Source organism: Macrosteles quadrilineatus, unplaced genomic scaffold, assembly GCF_028750875.1.
Source record: "Macrosteles quadrilineatus isolate MER2022 unplaced genomic scaffold, UCM_ALF_1.0 Scaffold_4__1_contigs__length_99947679, whole genome shotgun sequence".
In the NCBI taxonomy this organism is placed as follows: domain Eukaryota; kingdom Metazoa; phylum Arthropoda; class Insecta; order Hemiptera; family Cicadellidae; genus Macrosteles; species Macrosteles quadrilineatus.
Genome location: NW_026542597.1, coordinates 83642775 through 83658524, shown reverse-complemented (window position 1 = coordinate 83658524; position 15750 = coordinate 83642775). Strand labels below are relative to the sequence as shown.

General features: G+C 33.8%; 1 protein-coding gene across 1 annotated transcript in view; it reads left to right on the top strand.

Moving 5' to 3' along the window:
* The window catches only part of LOC128993355 (FERM, ARHGEF and pleckstrin domain-containing protein 1-like), an 80780-nt gene that overhangs the window by 29342 nt on the left and 35688 nt on the right, over positions 1 to 15750 (top strand). The window contains exons 3-5 of the mRNA XM_054417201.1: positions 4163 to 4372; positions 14318 to 14422; positions 14838 to 15060. Of these exons, the coding sequence (XP_054273176.1) occupies positions 4166 to 4372; positions 14318 to 14422; positions 14838 to 15060 (535 nt within the window). The 5' untranslated portion in view covers positions 4163 to 4165. The remainder of the gene's footprint in view (positions 1 to 4162; positions 4373 to 14317; positions 14423 to 14837; positions 15061 to 15750) is intronic.

The following is a 15750-nucleotide window of genomic DNA, read 5'->3' as shown; positions in this document are numbered from 1 at the left end:
AATATAACTCATTGTACAGTTGTCTAACTGAAGTAAAAAATGAGTAAAAGTTGAACTGTAACAGAAAGTAGTTTAAACATTTAGAAATGTAATTTGTGTCAGAAGTGAGAGATGAGGTCTGTGGAAGAGTCCATCACTTATACACAACACATACATAATGTAGACAGGGTGAGGGAGGTGGGGGACCTCAATCATTTACTGTGACACCTGCTTTGGTGCTTTTGATGTTTGGACTGCCAAGTGAAAGTGAAAGTACCTACAAGTTGTAGTTTAGTCAGATATTTAAGTATAAGTGTATGCGTGTATATACATATATATATTTATCCATGCTACAGTTGTTGCCTAAATAAATGAAGTTTATTCGGAAAATAAATTATATATAGTTAACAAAAAATTGGATTAAAAAAACCCATATTGTCTCTAAAAGTCTAACATTTCATTCCATTTTACAATTGCAAAGGGTTTTAACATTAAAGACTTACCGATTTCTTTATCTAACCTTAAGGGAGGTATACGAGTTGTTAAAAGTTGTCAGTTCATTTTCCCTCTCTACGCTATTGGGAGGAAAATCATAACGGCACATCTGTTGAACAGCATCTGTCAAGGTCTATAACACCAATGTACTAATTGCAATGTTTTACTGATCTAGTTTATGTTAACTTGATTGTGATTCACTTAACTAGATTGCGCTGTCGACCAATTAGAAAATTAGTCTGTAGCCGCAATCTAATGATTTCCTGTGTGTCCCTTGTTTGTAGATAAATTAATTACTTCAACTGTGTCATCCCCTGTGTGTTTAGTTTCTTATTAATTCTTTTAGGTTAAACATAGTAGGGAATAGGTTTTAATGTTTAACTTATGAAAAATAAAATTGGGTAGAACTTTCAGTGGTTTAAACGTATGAAAGTACTAAAATCAGTATGTTTCATTACAAGTATGAAAAGTGGTATTTTCCAGTGTGCAATTAAGTTTCATATTTGAGACAAAGCTGAACTTTTAGTATTGTTAAGTATAGATTGTTAAGCAATAGAAACAGGAAACAGCTGATTTAAATCATAAAACAATATTCAAGTGTGTTGTTGGCAATTGGAGAACTGATTCAGAGTAAGGGAAATCTGTTGATCAGGATTTTGAGAAACAAGTCTTAATTCTTGATATCAGCTGTCATGGAAAATACCTACTTTCTGTAGGGATGGTGGAAGTTAAATTTACCAAGTAAAAGATATTTAATACTAGTCAATAGAACCGTTTCCAACGAAAAAAAATATATGTACAATTGACTAAATCCAATACATATTTCTTTTTCATGCCACTGAAATAAGAAATTTCAATAAGAAGTCTTTAAGAGCATTTATAACCTCACTTTCCTACCACCCTAATGATTGGGAATATTTTAAAAACTAGTTGATGTAAAAGTGTTAAAAAATGCCAAATAAATGTATAATCATATCTTTAACAACTGAATGGGTTTTAAATGGTTTTAAAATTAATTTTTAAACATTCTTTGTATCTGCTTCACAATCATTTGTGTATAGATAACAAAAAAGTGTTTTTCATAATTTTACTTTATCCTGAGCCAAAGGTGGAACCTCTGCAATATTCCCTGCTGTTATTATGTGGTATTTGTTGGCTAAGTAAGGCAATGATCTGCTTAACAATTAGCAGACTGCAGTGTTCCCAGTGTACCTCATTAGCTTTGCAAGATCCCAAATGTTCTAGGGTTGTGTGTTTGGAAAATATACCTGAATAATTGCTTTTGTGCTCTAAGTTAAACTAAATTGATTTTAACTCATAAGTATTAAGTGTTTTTATTGATTATGTTTGGTTTATTGGTTTATTTTTTCAGTTGTCTGTGTATGAGGGTCGACTAGGATGAATGATTCAGAAAAATAGTGTTTGAGTAATAAAAAATAAATTGTTGTAAGGAAAAAACTTTGTAATAAATTTAAAATTTGAACAATGATGCTCAACAAAATTATAGATTTTTGCAATTTTATTTTACTTTATTATATTTTATTAATTTTAATTTTGTTGTCTTCTCTTAATGTGGGGCTTAGCTATTAACTATTATAGTCAATTCCATTACTGAAGGTCTCATGGTAAGACCTAGACCTGAGGCCGAATTTACTCGTAAATTTACTTTATTTACGAATTTATGAACTGGAGGTCTCCAGAGGCCGTAATTTATATATTCGAACAAGTTCGTTAATATAACAAAACACAGCTTTTTTAAAATTCTAGTTGGAAAATATGTTTGTGAGGATGGCAAAAATAATAAATTGTGAACATGCAATATATTATATACCTTCTCGTCTTATGGGAATGTACATAAAGAAAAAGGTTTGGAAACACTGTGTAGAGCTAGCAGTCATGTTCTAGCAGTGTGTTGTGCGAGTTTGTGTGTTGGTGTGTGTGTGTGGGTGCTATAGAGACCATATGGCAGTGGTGATTATTGCTCAGCATCACACTAGTGGGAGGGTTTGAAAACTGCTGCATTAGTTGACTCACCCAGGCCCGGGTCAAAGGTCAAACTCATTTAGATCCTTAACTCGCTCCAATCTTGACCACAGTTTATTGCAAGCTCCAACACTATATGAGATCATCCTTGCATTCTGCGCGAGTTTGAGTGGTCAACTTGTTGGGTTTTAATGTTCGCTGTATTTATGAGTTATGCTACATTTTTATTTAATTTCTCAGATTTGGGAAAAATTTAGTTTTGAGATTATAGTAGTTCTTAGACAGAATTGTGTTTAAATCAACCTATAGAAAAATATTTATTTTATTTATTGGTTTTTGAAATTTTGAACAAACGTATAAACCTACATTTATTCAAAAGAGTTTGCGAACCAGCATGATCGAACTTTGCAATCGGATTTATTGTGGGATTTTATGAGATAAAAATTAGTTTTCTCCATATTTGACCCTAAACACATAAGATTTGAAAATTTCCTTACAAACCATTTTGTAGTGCTTAGAAAACAAATAATTTAGTTTGTTGAATCGTTGTTGGCCAAATGGTTACAAATAAAAATAAAAAATGGTACCGTAAATTTCAAATCCATATCTTATTTTTATGTAGTAAACTGTTGTAGTTTGCTTGTTTAAGGATATATTTTGATCAAATTTGGTGAATTTATTTATTTTATAACAAGCTATCAACATTTTTCCCATAACACACCTTGTTACTTATCTTTAAGTAAACCTAAGTAGGGAATAAATGTGACCTTTTAAAAAAAATATCCAAGTGAAAATACCATCAGACAAATATGAATTGGCTTAGTTTGCAGGTTTGCTGCGGCGGGGGCATATAATTCTCCAATACTTATCACAATGATTCTTCTAAAACTAAGTTAACAAACTCAAATCCACAGCACCATTTAATATCCCATTAGGAATGTCATCAGTGACTCACTTCTTGAGACACTTATTGATGAATGAGTTTGTTCTCTTTTTGGATATCTATAAGAGGAAATAATAACCATTAGCTTAAAATGTGTCCAAATATTTTTCAGCTTTTTACTGTGCTAAGTATTTATTTTTTCATACCACTACAATATATTTTGATAGACTCAAATGTATATTTTAAAATAATGATGATTGTTGTGTTGAATCTATTACTGACTAAGATTATCAGAAAGCGTTGTCGGGATCATTAATAATTGCAAATAATAGCGAGTGAATGATGACAGCTTTGTTCAGTTTCAATAATTCATAATTGTATCTGTTCGAGAATAGTCTCTTTTATTAAACTGGATTGCGATCTCCACTTTTCAGTGATATTATATTTGTATTATGGCTACAGAAAGTCACTACCAATGTAAAGGGTGAGCTGCAAACTAACTTAGAGATAAGTGGCTTTGAGTTGGTTTGGTTTTAGATTAATCTGTTCTCCTAGAAGAATGTAAATTATAAAAAAACAAGTAAATGATCAGAATTTAGTTTGTAAATTTGGCTATCAACTCTGTTGTTTTTTATGGTTATTGTATATGCTACATTCGAAAATTTTTTCATCTCCTGCACTTCCTTATAAAATAAATTGCACATGCTTAATGTCCTCTAAACGTGATAATGAAGCCATCGAGGCCTTTAAACCATGGAAACTACAAGAATAGGATTACTTGGTGATACATAAGGTAATAACCTAATTATCTGTTTGTTGCAGAGGATGGCGATGATGAACGACTCTTCGCTGAGTCACTCGCGAGCGTCGTCATGCTCCAAGCTGCCGCACTCACACTCTACCCCTGTAGGGGTGGACGGAGGCGTGGTCGGCTGTAGTCGGACGCCTCCCACCACACCTAAGAAGGGAGGCAAAATGTTGGCCATCCGGGTACAGATGTTGGATGACTCCGTCACCATGTTCCAAGTGCAGGTGTGTACACAGCGTGATGGGTGTAAAGCTGAGGTTTAAGTCAGGAGGAGAGAAAGGAGAGTAACTAGTCTTTGTGAACGACTCTTTAAAACTAATCTTCTGTTTCAGATCTCAGAGAGCTATAATAACGGTATTGGCTAAACCAATCAAAAAAGTTAACGTAAAGAGAGGGATTAATCCTAAAAATTCTTACTTGTGTCATTTGTTTCATATTTTGGATGAGTTCATTGAACCATAGCTAAAATAAGATAATTCTGTGCAATAATCCTAACTTAAGGAAACCTAACCTAACGATCAAGGATATGAAGTTTATAAACTATGGGGTAGGTATATAACCCATATTTTATTCTATTCTCACTTTTAGAGTTTATAGACTGAAAATTATCATAATAATATTAATTTATTGCCATTTTGTATTGTAATACAAAATTATTGTAGCAATCCGTGAGCCAAAACAGGAAAAGAGTCGTTTCAACGAGTCATTTTCAGAGCTTTTTATGAGTACAACTTTCTGAGAGCACATATTTTCACCTCAAGTATGATGCTTGGTATAGTCTTTGTTGAGGCTTTTTTTAAATAATGATTGGATCTACCACAAGAGTGATTTTTCATCTAGATGTGATATGTATGGCTATGATACACGGCTTGAATATTGAATGTTATTGGATATTGTTTGGGACATAGTGTAGGCTATTTAAATTGTAGAATTTTCATTAGGGGTATAGTTTAAAATATGAAAAGTAGTTCTAGAGATTTACAATGGAATGAAACTTAAAACCAAATAAATCAGGCAGTTTTAGTTTGATTGCATCTACAGGTCAAAACCAACATGATATTGACTATCTCAGTACAATTCAGTTTAAAATTTGTTGACGATGTAAACCAAAATAGGTGTTATTATCAACGTTCTATCCAAAACTTTAACCACATATAAATTTCCAGTATGGGTTTTGAATTGAATTTTCCCTCCTATAATTTATAGCCAGGTTATTGTAGAAGGAATGTTTCTTTACAGAATCTTTGTTCAGCTAAAGTACACATTTGGTACAAAAGGCTGGCAATTTGATCAAGCAGCTGTTAACATTAACGGAAGACGTGGTGGAAGGTAATTGGATTTTACTAAGTCAGAGGTGGAATTTACCAGCCTTTCTGAATCGTTTGGTGCCCAACAGACCTCCTTGATTGTCACTTAAACACGTTGTGTACTCCCTTTTGGGCACTATACACTTAAAAAGGTGTTTTGGACATTTGGGAAGGTCTTATACTATTTTTAATCTTTTTAAGTGCCAGTGTCAGATGTTGTTGACTGCTTTACAGTAGTTTTTCTGGTGTTTGTCAAAACTGCTCGCCTACAATGTCGCAAAAACATATCAAAACACATCTTGCGATACATTGTGGTGTGATAAATGCCTAACTACTATACTGAAAGGTGTCACAATAGCGATAGATTTGAACCAATCACTTCAGTCCATCATGTCTAGTTGGAAATAAAGTTTTACGAAGGTTATAGTAGATTCGTATAGTCCGTATATAGCTAACAGATTCGTACAGTATAACTAACATGTAAAATGCTAATGTAATTATTTAATTTCACCTTAAGAAAACCGAGAATGTTCAAGTTAATTAGGTACTTCTGCAGCGTGACAAGGGGTAAAGGTTCTTAAAAGGACTAAGGGTTCTTTTTATTTGCTAAGGAGTAAAATACGAGGAACGGTTTCTAACAACAGAATCTTGTCATATTTATACTGTAATTTCAAATTATTTAACCGATTTTCCTGTATTAGTTGGTATGGGAAAATTCAATTTGCAAATTTTGCTTCTTTAAAATTAACTCTACGATATTTTATACTGTGCTTTCAAATTATTCTAAATCGACAGTCCAGTGGGATTGAGATAATGAATCAGTCAGATGTTATTTCATTTCCAAACAGTTTATAAGATCAGCTGTTTATAGTTTCTATAGTTCTGGGCAACTAATGACGAACCAGTGTCCTAAGCTGTGGCGGCCAGTCCTACCCTTAAACTGTGGGGAGCGAGCTGGTCTAGTGGTTAGAGCGCAGGACTCCGGTTCCTGGGGTCCCAGGTTCAAATCCCGCCTTATCACTAATGGATTTTATCTAAGTGATAATGCCGCAACCCCTAAGTCTAGCCTGAAGTAATGTGAAAAATAATTCCAGGCTCGTGCCTAGCGTCCTAGGACAAAAAAACGTCTTAAACTGTGTTCTCACTCAACAGGTCTAAGGGAGCCCAAGTGACAATTGATTTTCTTTTACAGGGTGAATAAAAAGTCAAGACCCCCCCCTCTAATATTTTTCCAAGTAAATATACAGAGATATCCTTTTGGTGGTCAAGCAATCGTAGCAGGAAGTTTCATTTTATCATTTTGAAATTTTTGAGTGTCCCCCCAAAAGGGGGGATTTGGGGGGCAACTCAAATATTTTAAATGTAAACCCCCTTCAAGTGACACCTCATTTTGAAGTGTTTACAAAAACTTAAAGAATGCTGAAAACTAGAGGTCGCTATCCCTTCTCTATCTAAAATGGTAGCCTGTCAAATGTTGTGGAAAATCAATGGTAAAATTGTTAATATTGGCTGTCATTTTGGATATAGAAGAGATAGCGAGCTCTGGTTTTCACCATTCTTTAAGTTTGTTTAAACACTTCAAAATGAGGTGTCACTTGATAAGGGTTTCTATTGAAACATTTTTAGTTGTCCCCCGAATCCCCCCTTTTGGGGGACACTCAAAAAATTTAAATGTAAACCCCCTTCAAGTGACACCTCATTTTGAAGTGTTTACAAAAACTTAAAGAATGGTGAAAACCAGAGCTCGCTATCTCTTCTCTATCCAAAATGGCAGCCAATATTAACAATTTTACCGTTGATTTTCCACAACATTTGACAGGCTACCATTTTGGATAGAGAAGAGATAGCGACCTCTAGTTTTCACCATTCTTTAAGTTTGTTTAAACACTTTAAAATGAGGTGTCACTTGAAGGGGGTTTACATTTAAAATATTTGAGTTGCCCCCCAAATCCCCCCTTTTGGGGGGACACTCAAAAATTTCAAAATTATAAAATGAAACTTCCTGCTAAGATTGCTTGACCACCAAAAGGATATCTCTGTATATTTACTTGGAAAAATATTAGAGGGGGGGGGTCTTGACTTTTTATTCACCCTGTATATTACAAAACATGGAATATTTCACTTTCTCTTTAAATTTCTTATATCATGCAAATCTGTAACCATTTACACATTTCATTCAAGTTTACATATTTGTTGCGAGTAAAAATATAAAATATGACTGATTTGTTGTGAAATTCGTTGCAAAAAGGGATTTTTAGTTGCATGGGATGGATTGTATGGGAGGTGTCAGTTGCACAGTGTCTGGTGGTCTGGACTGGAGTGGAAGCCGTCTCACCAGTCCATGTATGGACAATGTAGACCTGAGACATTCCTAAACTCTACACTAGCTGTTGTCAACTGTATCATCTATACACAATTCTATATTGTGTATTTTTCAATATGAACCAACACAGTTAGCTTATTGACTTTAATAGGATAGCTGAGTGGTTATAGTGCTCGCCTAACTATCTAAAGGTTGCGGGTTCGATCCTTGGAAAAGTCTTTAGCTTTTTATGGTCTGAAACTTGACCCAGCTGTTCCTAAACATTAGATGATACTGGTTGAAAAAACAGTTGCTCTTTGTCAGGAACAAACACAGGTTTTTTTAGTACATTCTACACTCATTTTGCATCCATATTCAGCTTAAAAACATAAGAACAAAACATAAAAATATAGTGTGTATCGCTGTCTTAAAGTAATGATATGTTGAGCTTAAGTTTGACCACTTAAAATATTTTCTGGGTAGAAATTCTGCTTTTAATTTTTGGATATTATTTTTGGTGTCTCGTGGCTATGAAATGGTATTTTACTGGAACAAAAAAACCATGAGGAATTAGTATTTTACAGAGGAAATGTTGGTTGAGCTAAAAAATTATCGAGAGCGTTGTTTGAAGTATACATAAAATCATACATCACTAAAAGTTCAGCACTACGTATCTTGACACGTCTAAGTCAAGAATTTGTAAAAGGACGAAATTAAAATCAGCCAAGTTGAAAAGCAGCAAATATTATTTATATGGTGCTAGTTATTGATTTTACAAAATAGGTAGCCTACATTTCAATTGCTACTTAACCTAAAATTGGTTAGAAATTATTTAGAAGTTTAATATTCATATTTTCCAATAAAACCCCTTATTTTGAGATTCTTGTGGCGTTATTTCCAGTGCTGGAAGGCATTTTCTGTAGAAAACGTTTGTCCCATTGACCTCAACAACAAAAGTGTCCGTCTTAATGTGGCTTCATTTATAACTGACACCTGTACATTAATCTTTCCGAAGTCCTTACGTGGGCAGCGTTAAAAACACCCAATTATGAACCAAAGTCCAAGTGAAAAATTAACATAAAAATTTCCTCACTGAAAATCCCCTAGGCAAGATCATTCCACTTCATTTCCTCAAAACAAACAAACAAATGGAAAAGAGAAGTTGTGTTTGTTTCCAGATATCTGTTATCTACAAGGCTACAAGATGAGTTTGTTTTATAATACCTGGTTGTTTTAAACACTTCTTTGTCACTTGGAAAAATTTAGATAAATCAAGTTGTGTAATAGAAACAATAGTCTGTCAGCATTGTTTTGTGGCATAGGCTGTGTGTATAAGTAGGCAACATTCAGTACTAGTACATTGATAGTACATATATTAACCATGGTGATGGCGGCTGCTTCTAAGTCAGGTCCAAGTGTTCAAAGGCAAAAGTCAATGGCCGCAATACCTTAGTCGATTTTGTTAAGAAGGAACATACTATGTTCAAACTAAACATTGAAGCGTGTTTTGTGTGCATTATAGGTTCTGTAATTGGGTTGACTAACCTATCCTAATTTGTTAAGTTTGGATATGTTTAGCCATTAGCCTGGTGAGTTTAAAGAGGTTTTTAATTTTAACTGATAACTCCACTTTCTTAAATTTCAATTTTTAACATCCAACACATTTCAGATTGATTGTTTTATTCATAACCGTTGTTGAAAATACAAAATTGATTTCTTCATTTAATTAATTTATCTAAATTTTTTCTGTGTTAGATTAAAGACTGAAGTTTTAATCAGTGATTAAAGACATGCCCCACGTTTTGAATCTAATTTATTAATATTTTTTATTTCTTATCCAGTTAACTGCTAGGAAAAGAGCTTACTAAAGCAGGAAAAAAGACAAGAACTGAAAACAGAGAGGTAATGTTCGAGAAAGAGGGAATTGTGAAAGGAAGTGAACCCAACAGGGCGTTAGCGGTAATAAAGATAAATCTTGTGTCTTGTTTTACCACGGTTCATTGAACTTATAATCAGCTGTATGATTGGTTATATTCCAGACGAAATCATAAAAAACAACTACATGTTTCAAAATATTCCAAGCAATATAGATTGGATGTAGGCTAGATTTGAAATTATTTCATTCAAAACAAAAAAAAAACTGGTATAATTTTTGTTGTCGGGTTTGGTAAAAAGTTATTTCTTCAGAGCAATGTTTCAGTTCCATCTTTAGATTGATTCAAAACAATCGAGAAGTCTTGTCGTGACTATGATTTTGTAATCAAGAACCTTTGACTATCGATAGAGCTAGACATTTCATCCCATTGTTAAAGTTGTTGCAATGTTTAAAAGTTTAAAGGGACAAGTGGAATTGAACCATTGAAAGATCGTCCTGATGTAAAATACTGATTTTTGTTGGTGACTTTTAACAAGTCAAACTGATAGGACGATTTATTGTAGGCTTTAGCACCTATTATATCATTTCAATTCTATCAGTATAAAAGAATGAGTTGGAAAACCAAATTTTAGACACTAACGCACTCTGTGACTCGCTCATTTAACTTGTTTCGTATTGAATAACAAACTGACAATAACAGGTCCACATGTGATGTCTATCAGTATCTAAATGTCAATAGTAGAACTTAAGCCCTAAATATTTTGGTAGGTTTTTTGTGTACTCTACATAGCAAAATATCCTTCATAAAAAAATAACTAGCCTAGTGTAAATTCAAACTAAATTTACATATTTTTCTTTGAATTATCATTACCAATCGATGGGGACGCCTTCTAGGTGTGTATTTAACCCAAATATCAGTGAAGGATGAGTGTAGAAGTGTGATGATTGGTGTAGCTTTGTTACTAAGAACAGCAGTCTTATTAGCCAGAATCGTATTTAAAGCCCAACGATCAGGAACAGCTGGGTCCAGTTTCAAACCATATTCCAGCTCCATCTATTGTTATCTATCCAACATCTTGTTACATATTTTTACATGATGTTGTGTATCCATCTTGTTTTGCTGGAATAAAAGACATCGCAGTAAAAAAAAAACTGATTATGTCTTTTAGTATAAAAATCAGAGCGAGTAAAGACTGAAATAGAAAGAGAAATTCCCTCAATTTCAGAGTAAATGACTCTCACTGGACGGGTCACACACTTCGTTTTCTCGTTTGAATCCTCTTGATTTCACATTGTGTGGTCGTCCTGTTTTCAAATATGTGTTATATTGCTTATTCTTAAATCTTATAGGATCAGGAATTTAATGGATATTTATAAGGTAAGGGGAACAAAAAATGTTCTTTACACCATAGAAATGATCTATGAAGGTTGCTACTGTTTATCAGTAATCGTTATATGATAGTTATGGAATCTTGGAATCGTTATCAATACTGTTCAAAAGGAATTTTGATTGGGAGAAGTGGTATTGATTGAGTGAGTTTTACCACAGAGAAATGTTTTGAATAATGAGTTCTCAGACCTTTTTCTGTTATATGTTTACCACTAGGTTTTTTTCAGGATAAAATTTAAGAATTATCTTAAATCCTAATTAAGGTTAAGTTGTTGTATGCTAAGTTTTAAGTTAAATTAATTAAGCCTTATATCTGAGGCATAACTTATACTGCAATTGTGTATTTTTATATCCCACCTTCACATCTATGGACAAGGCTGTAGCTCAGAAACGTTTCTAACATTACTTCAGGCTGGGGTCTAGAGGGCTGTGGCATTTTCACTTGAATCCATTGGTGATTGCCGGAATTTGAACCGGGGACCTTGGGGACCAAAGTCTCACGCTCTACTAGTAGATCACCTTGCTACCAACAATTTTGTATTGTTACATAACTGTAATATTGAAACGGAAAAGGTTTGAGGCCTTTCTCTTAATTAAAATTCATTGTAGTAGCCCTGGAACTGTAATAATGACTAATATTGGTTTTAATAAAACCAATATTAATTTCTCTTAATGCTTGGCTTTACCTTGGAAAATATAAGCACTAACTTTTGGAACACTAAACACACACATTTTACAATTTTTATTTTTCTAGAGTACATAATAGATTTAAAATAGTTTATGAAAGACAAATTTGTCAAGAGAAAATTCTTTGCTAAGAACTCATTCCAGAGTTTTTGTTGTTGTTGCAAGATTACTTTGCCACATACATGGTTATTACAACTGAAAATCAATCTGAAACAAGTTAGCATTCAGTAATGGTATTGGATGTATTCCAACCATTTTACACAGGTTATGGTTGATATTAGACATAAACGACAGAGGAGCGCTGAGCACATTTGTGTTTGACAGTGAGTGGATGAGTTATAGCTCTGTTGTAAGGGTTGTTGGGAGGGGTAGCTTTGGGATTACTGGCTGCTGTTGATATTATTGTTAGTGGATAACAAGCTAGTTGTGGCAAGCGTTCAATCTATGTTCAAACATCTTTATTTATTTTCATTTATATGGTAGGCCCTACAATGAACAGCTTCAATACAATTCTATCACTAAAATATGCTTCCATTGCAGCAAACCTGTACACTCGAATTTCAATTAGTCTGATTTTGGATTTTTACTTAAATATTTCCTCAAACGTTTCTGATTTATTCCCTATTTTGAATAACATTAGATTTAATGAGTCTAGGTTTTGCTGTTACAGGGAAGAAAAATGTTTTTTTTATGATAAAAGTGTTAAAGTTAGTAATAAATTTGCCAAATTTGATCAAAACACATATCATTGGCATTTCCTGTCTAAATTACTAAATTATTTAAGGGAGGTGGAGAATTCTTCAATGGAATAAATTTCCATGTTTATTGTATACTCTCTCAATAATTAACTGAACTTTGTTAGTCATATTCCATTTTTTCGACTAAAGTATTTGGAAGTATTTTATCAATTACCTGCTTGGTTTGGCGTTTTTCCTCCAAAAAATTGTAGTATATGGTGTTGTTTAATCTCCCGTCTGTTTCTTAAATTGTAAGAATGAGATATTTGTTGTGGTCCTGTGTGTAATTTTTGTTATTTGCAATGATAATTGTCTCATAAATGTATTGATAGACAGTTTAAGAATTTTCGGTTTTTGAAATTTTGGTTGACTCAGTTTCATTTTGGTTGCAGCACATCAGTAGAATCCCGGTTAACCGAACTCGAGTTAACTGGAACCCGGGTTAACCGAAACGGTTTCATAAAATAATACAGGGCTAAAATATATATAATACATAATATTAGTAAGATAATGTAAAATGCTTTAATTGCTTTAGATGTTTACTTTAAAATATTTTCTAACCCATTGTAACATTTCTGTAGCTGAAATAAAATACTGTATTATAAAGACATTGTTCTAAATCCGTTGTTGTTTTCCAACTCACCGAGGTAATACATAGGCTATTTTTAGCATATGACAGGTTAACCGAAAAATCGCTTATCCGAAACAGCTCTCCCCCCCTTCATTTCCGTTAATCGGGGTTCTACTGTATAGTGTAATCTTATGACCTGAGTCGCATCAAAAGGTAGAATTAGAATCATCCATTTTTAAACGGAAGTGTGTTGAAGGTTTATAACTTTAAACTTCATTCGGCCCAGAATGTGTTGAGTTAATTTACAACTGTAACTTGCATGAAAGAGCAGAGCAGGTAAAGGCTGGGTTCAGCTATTATTCAGCAATGGTAGACAATGCCTCCACTTTACTGTTGAATACATTCAATTGTTAGCTACGCTCCCGGCCCCGTCATAACACTGGGGAAAATATATCTCTTAGTTGTTACAGTATGTTGAATTTCTATACCTATTTAGGTTCATACATTAAATTTGTCAATTAATTATCAACAAGAGGCTGTGTTATGTTACTGTCCCAATTAAATTGCTGTCTAATGTCGACCAATTTCAACACTTATGGTTTCTTCTACAAACAAAAAAAAAATTACCCAAAGTAGGTACATTTTACAAGTCTTTAAAAATCACTAACACAAACAGACACAAACAAACACAAATAAAACAAGATAAAATGTAAAACCTTGATAATAAGTCACATGTGTTAGATCTTCGTGCGTTAGACGCTCGATGGTGTTTTTGGCATTTGGAGGAAATCAAAACGAAAAAGTTCTGACGAAGTTCCGTAACGAAAGTTCTGGTTACGGGTCTAGGTCTTACCCCTGAGACCTAGGGTATTTAGCCTCTGGAAGACGTTTTTCCCAATAAAAAGGTTAAATCCCTGTTTATGATTGTACCTCAGTCATGACTTTTCTTCTGATCCACACCATGCAACGCTATGAGTATTACAATTTCTGCCAAATTTTTGTTAAATGTATTTGACGACTCTTTGCAACCGCAGGGATGAAGAGAATTTTTTCAACTCGGTAGACAGTTTGAAAATGAACCTTAAGGTTCGAAACCTTTACCGCTGACTAAATACCGGATCATTGACAGTGCAACAGGTATTTAACCTTTTTACTTGGGTTATAGCTTATTTTCCAATAGGAGGCACCAAAAATAATGAGACACAAAAAAACTGAAGGTAGTTTAAAACTTTAATTTGATAGTGAATTTTCCTCTTTCTGCTGATTTTGCTGTTTTAACCAGTGATATGATGTTTACAGGCGAAGGCCGTTGGTAGAGTGTTGTTTGACCAAGTATGCAAACAACTACATCTACTAGAGGCTGACTACTTTGGGCTGGAGTATCAGGACCCTACTGGAACTAGGGTAAGTTACCACGAGAACACTTAGTAGTAATTGTGATTGATTTGTGTGGAATCTTCATTCAAAGGCTTGAGCAGTCAGTGCCATCTCTTGATTTGGGTATTCAGACGAAAGCTGTGAGAGATTGGTCAAATTTGGGCAGTAGCTTCGAGCCACATGATGCCACATTTTAGCATGGTAATAATTAAATGTCTGGTACAGTATTGTAAATTTTTAAATGATATTGATATCCTAACATACCAATTTGATGCTCTCAGCTGAAGACCAAGGATGACTTGATTGGTTTATAACCTTCTTAAAGTATTCATGATTAGAATGTCTCCTTCTCCTCTTTCCTATTCCGTGCCTGTTCTCTGAGTACTTTCATATTGAACTTTTATATTGCGTTTACAATTCTAAAGTCTATGTTGTGACACAGTATTGGCTGGACCTGGAGAAGCCTCTGGCCAGACAGGTAGGCCTCACTTTGGTCGACCCTCTGCTGCAGTTCTGTGTCAAGTTTTACACACCAGACCCGGCCCAGCTGGAGGAGGAGTTCACAAGGTACCTGTTCTGTCTTCAGATCAAACGAGACCTAGCGCAAGGTCACATACAGTGTAACGAGAACACTGCCGCACTCATGGCGTCTTATATTGTACAGGGTAAGTGTAGCCTTTCACATCATAATAGATAAACATATGTTCAAGTAAATGCTGAAATACAGCAGACGCTTGCTAAATTCATTGGGGACTTTGACGGTGCTGGATTATTAAAAAGTCTGGATTTCTGAACCTCTTATTAAAACAGCTGTTACAACACTTGCTAAGATACCGCTATTTTAGAGCATCAACTAGAAATTGTTGGTTGGCGAGCCATAATTTTGTTTTATTGTGCTTCCTAATATTTTAGTTATAATATAAAATCATAAATAAAAGAATAAATGAAAATCAAATGTAATGAATTCTTTTTGAGCTCAAAAAGTGTGCTGTTTGCTTCTGAACTATTCCGATTGCTTTCCGACTCTGCTGAATGTAAAAGCTTTAAAGAGCCTTAACATTTTTTTTTTTTTTTGCCTTAAACATTCTGGATTATTTAAACTGTCTTTAGTTATCTGATTTTGAGAGACTCAAGACTCAAACGCCCTTAGAGATCAGAAATAGTAAACAAAACTAATTTTATTTCTACACAATGAGCAATCAGCCATTTGTTGTTCTTAACAAATCAATAAGATAAACTACACTGTAATTTTAAACAATTAAATCATATGACTGTCAGTTTAAATACATCCCGAAAACAAAACATTCTATCAGAAAAGGTTATTTCAAAATAGATATTGGGTTTTTAACTATTAT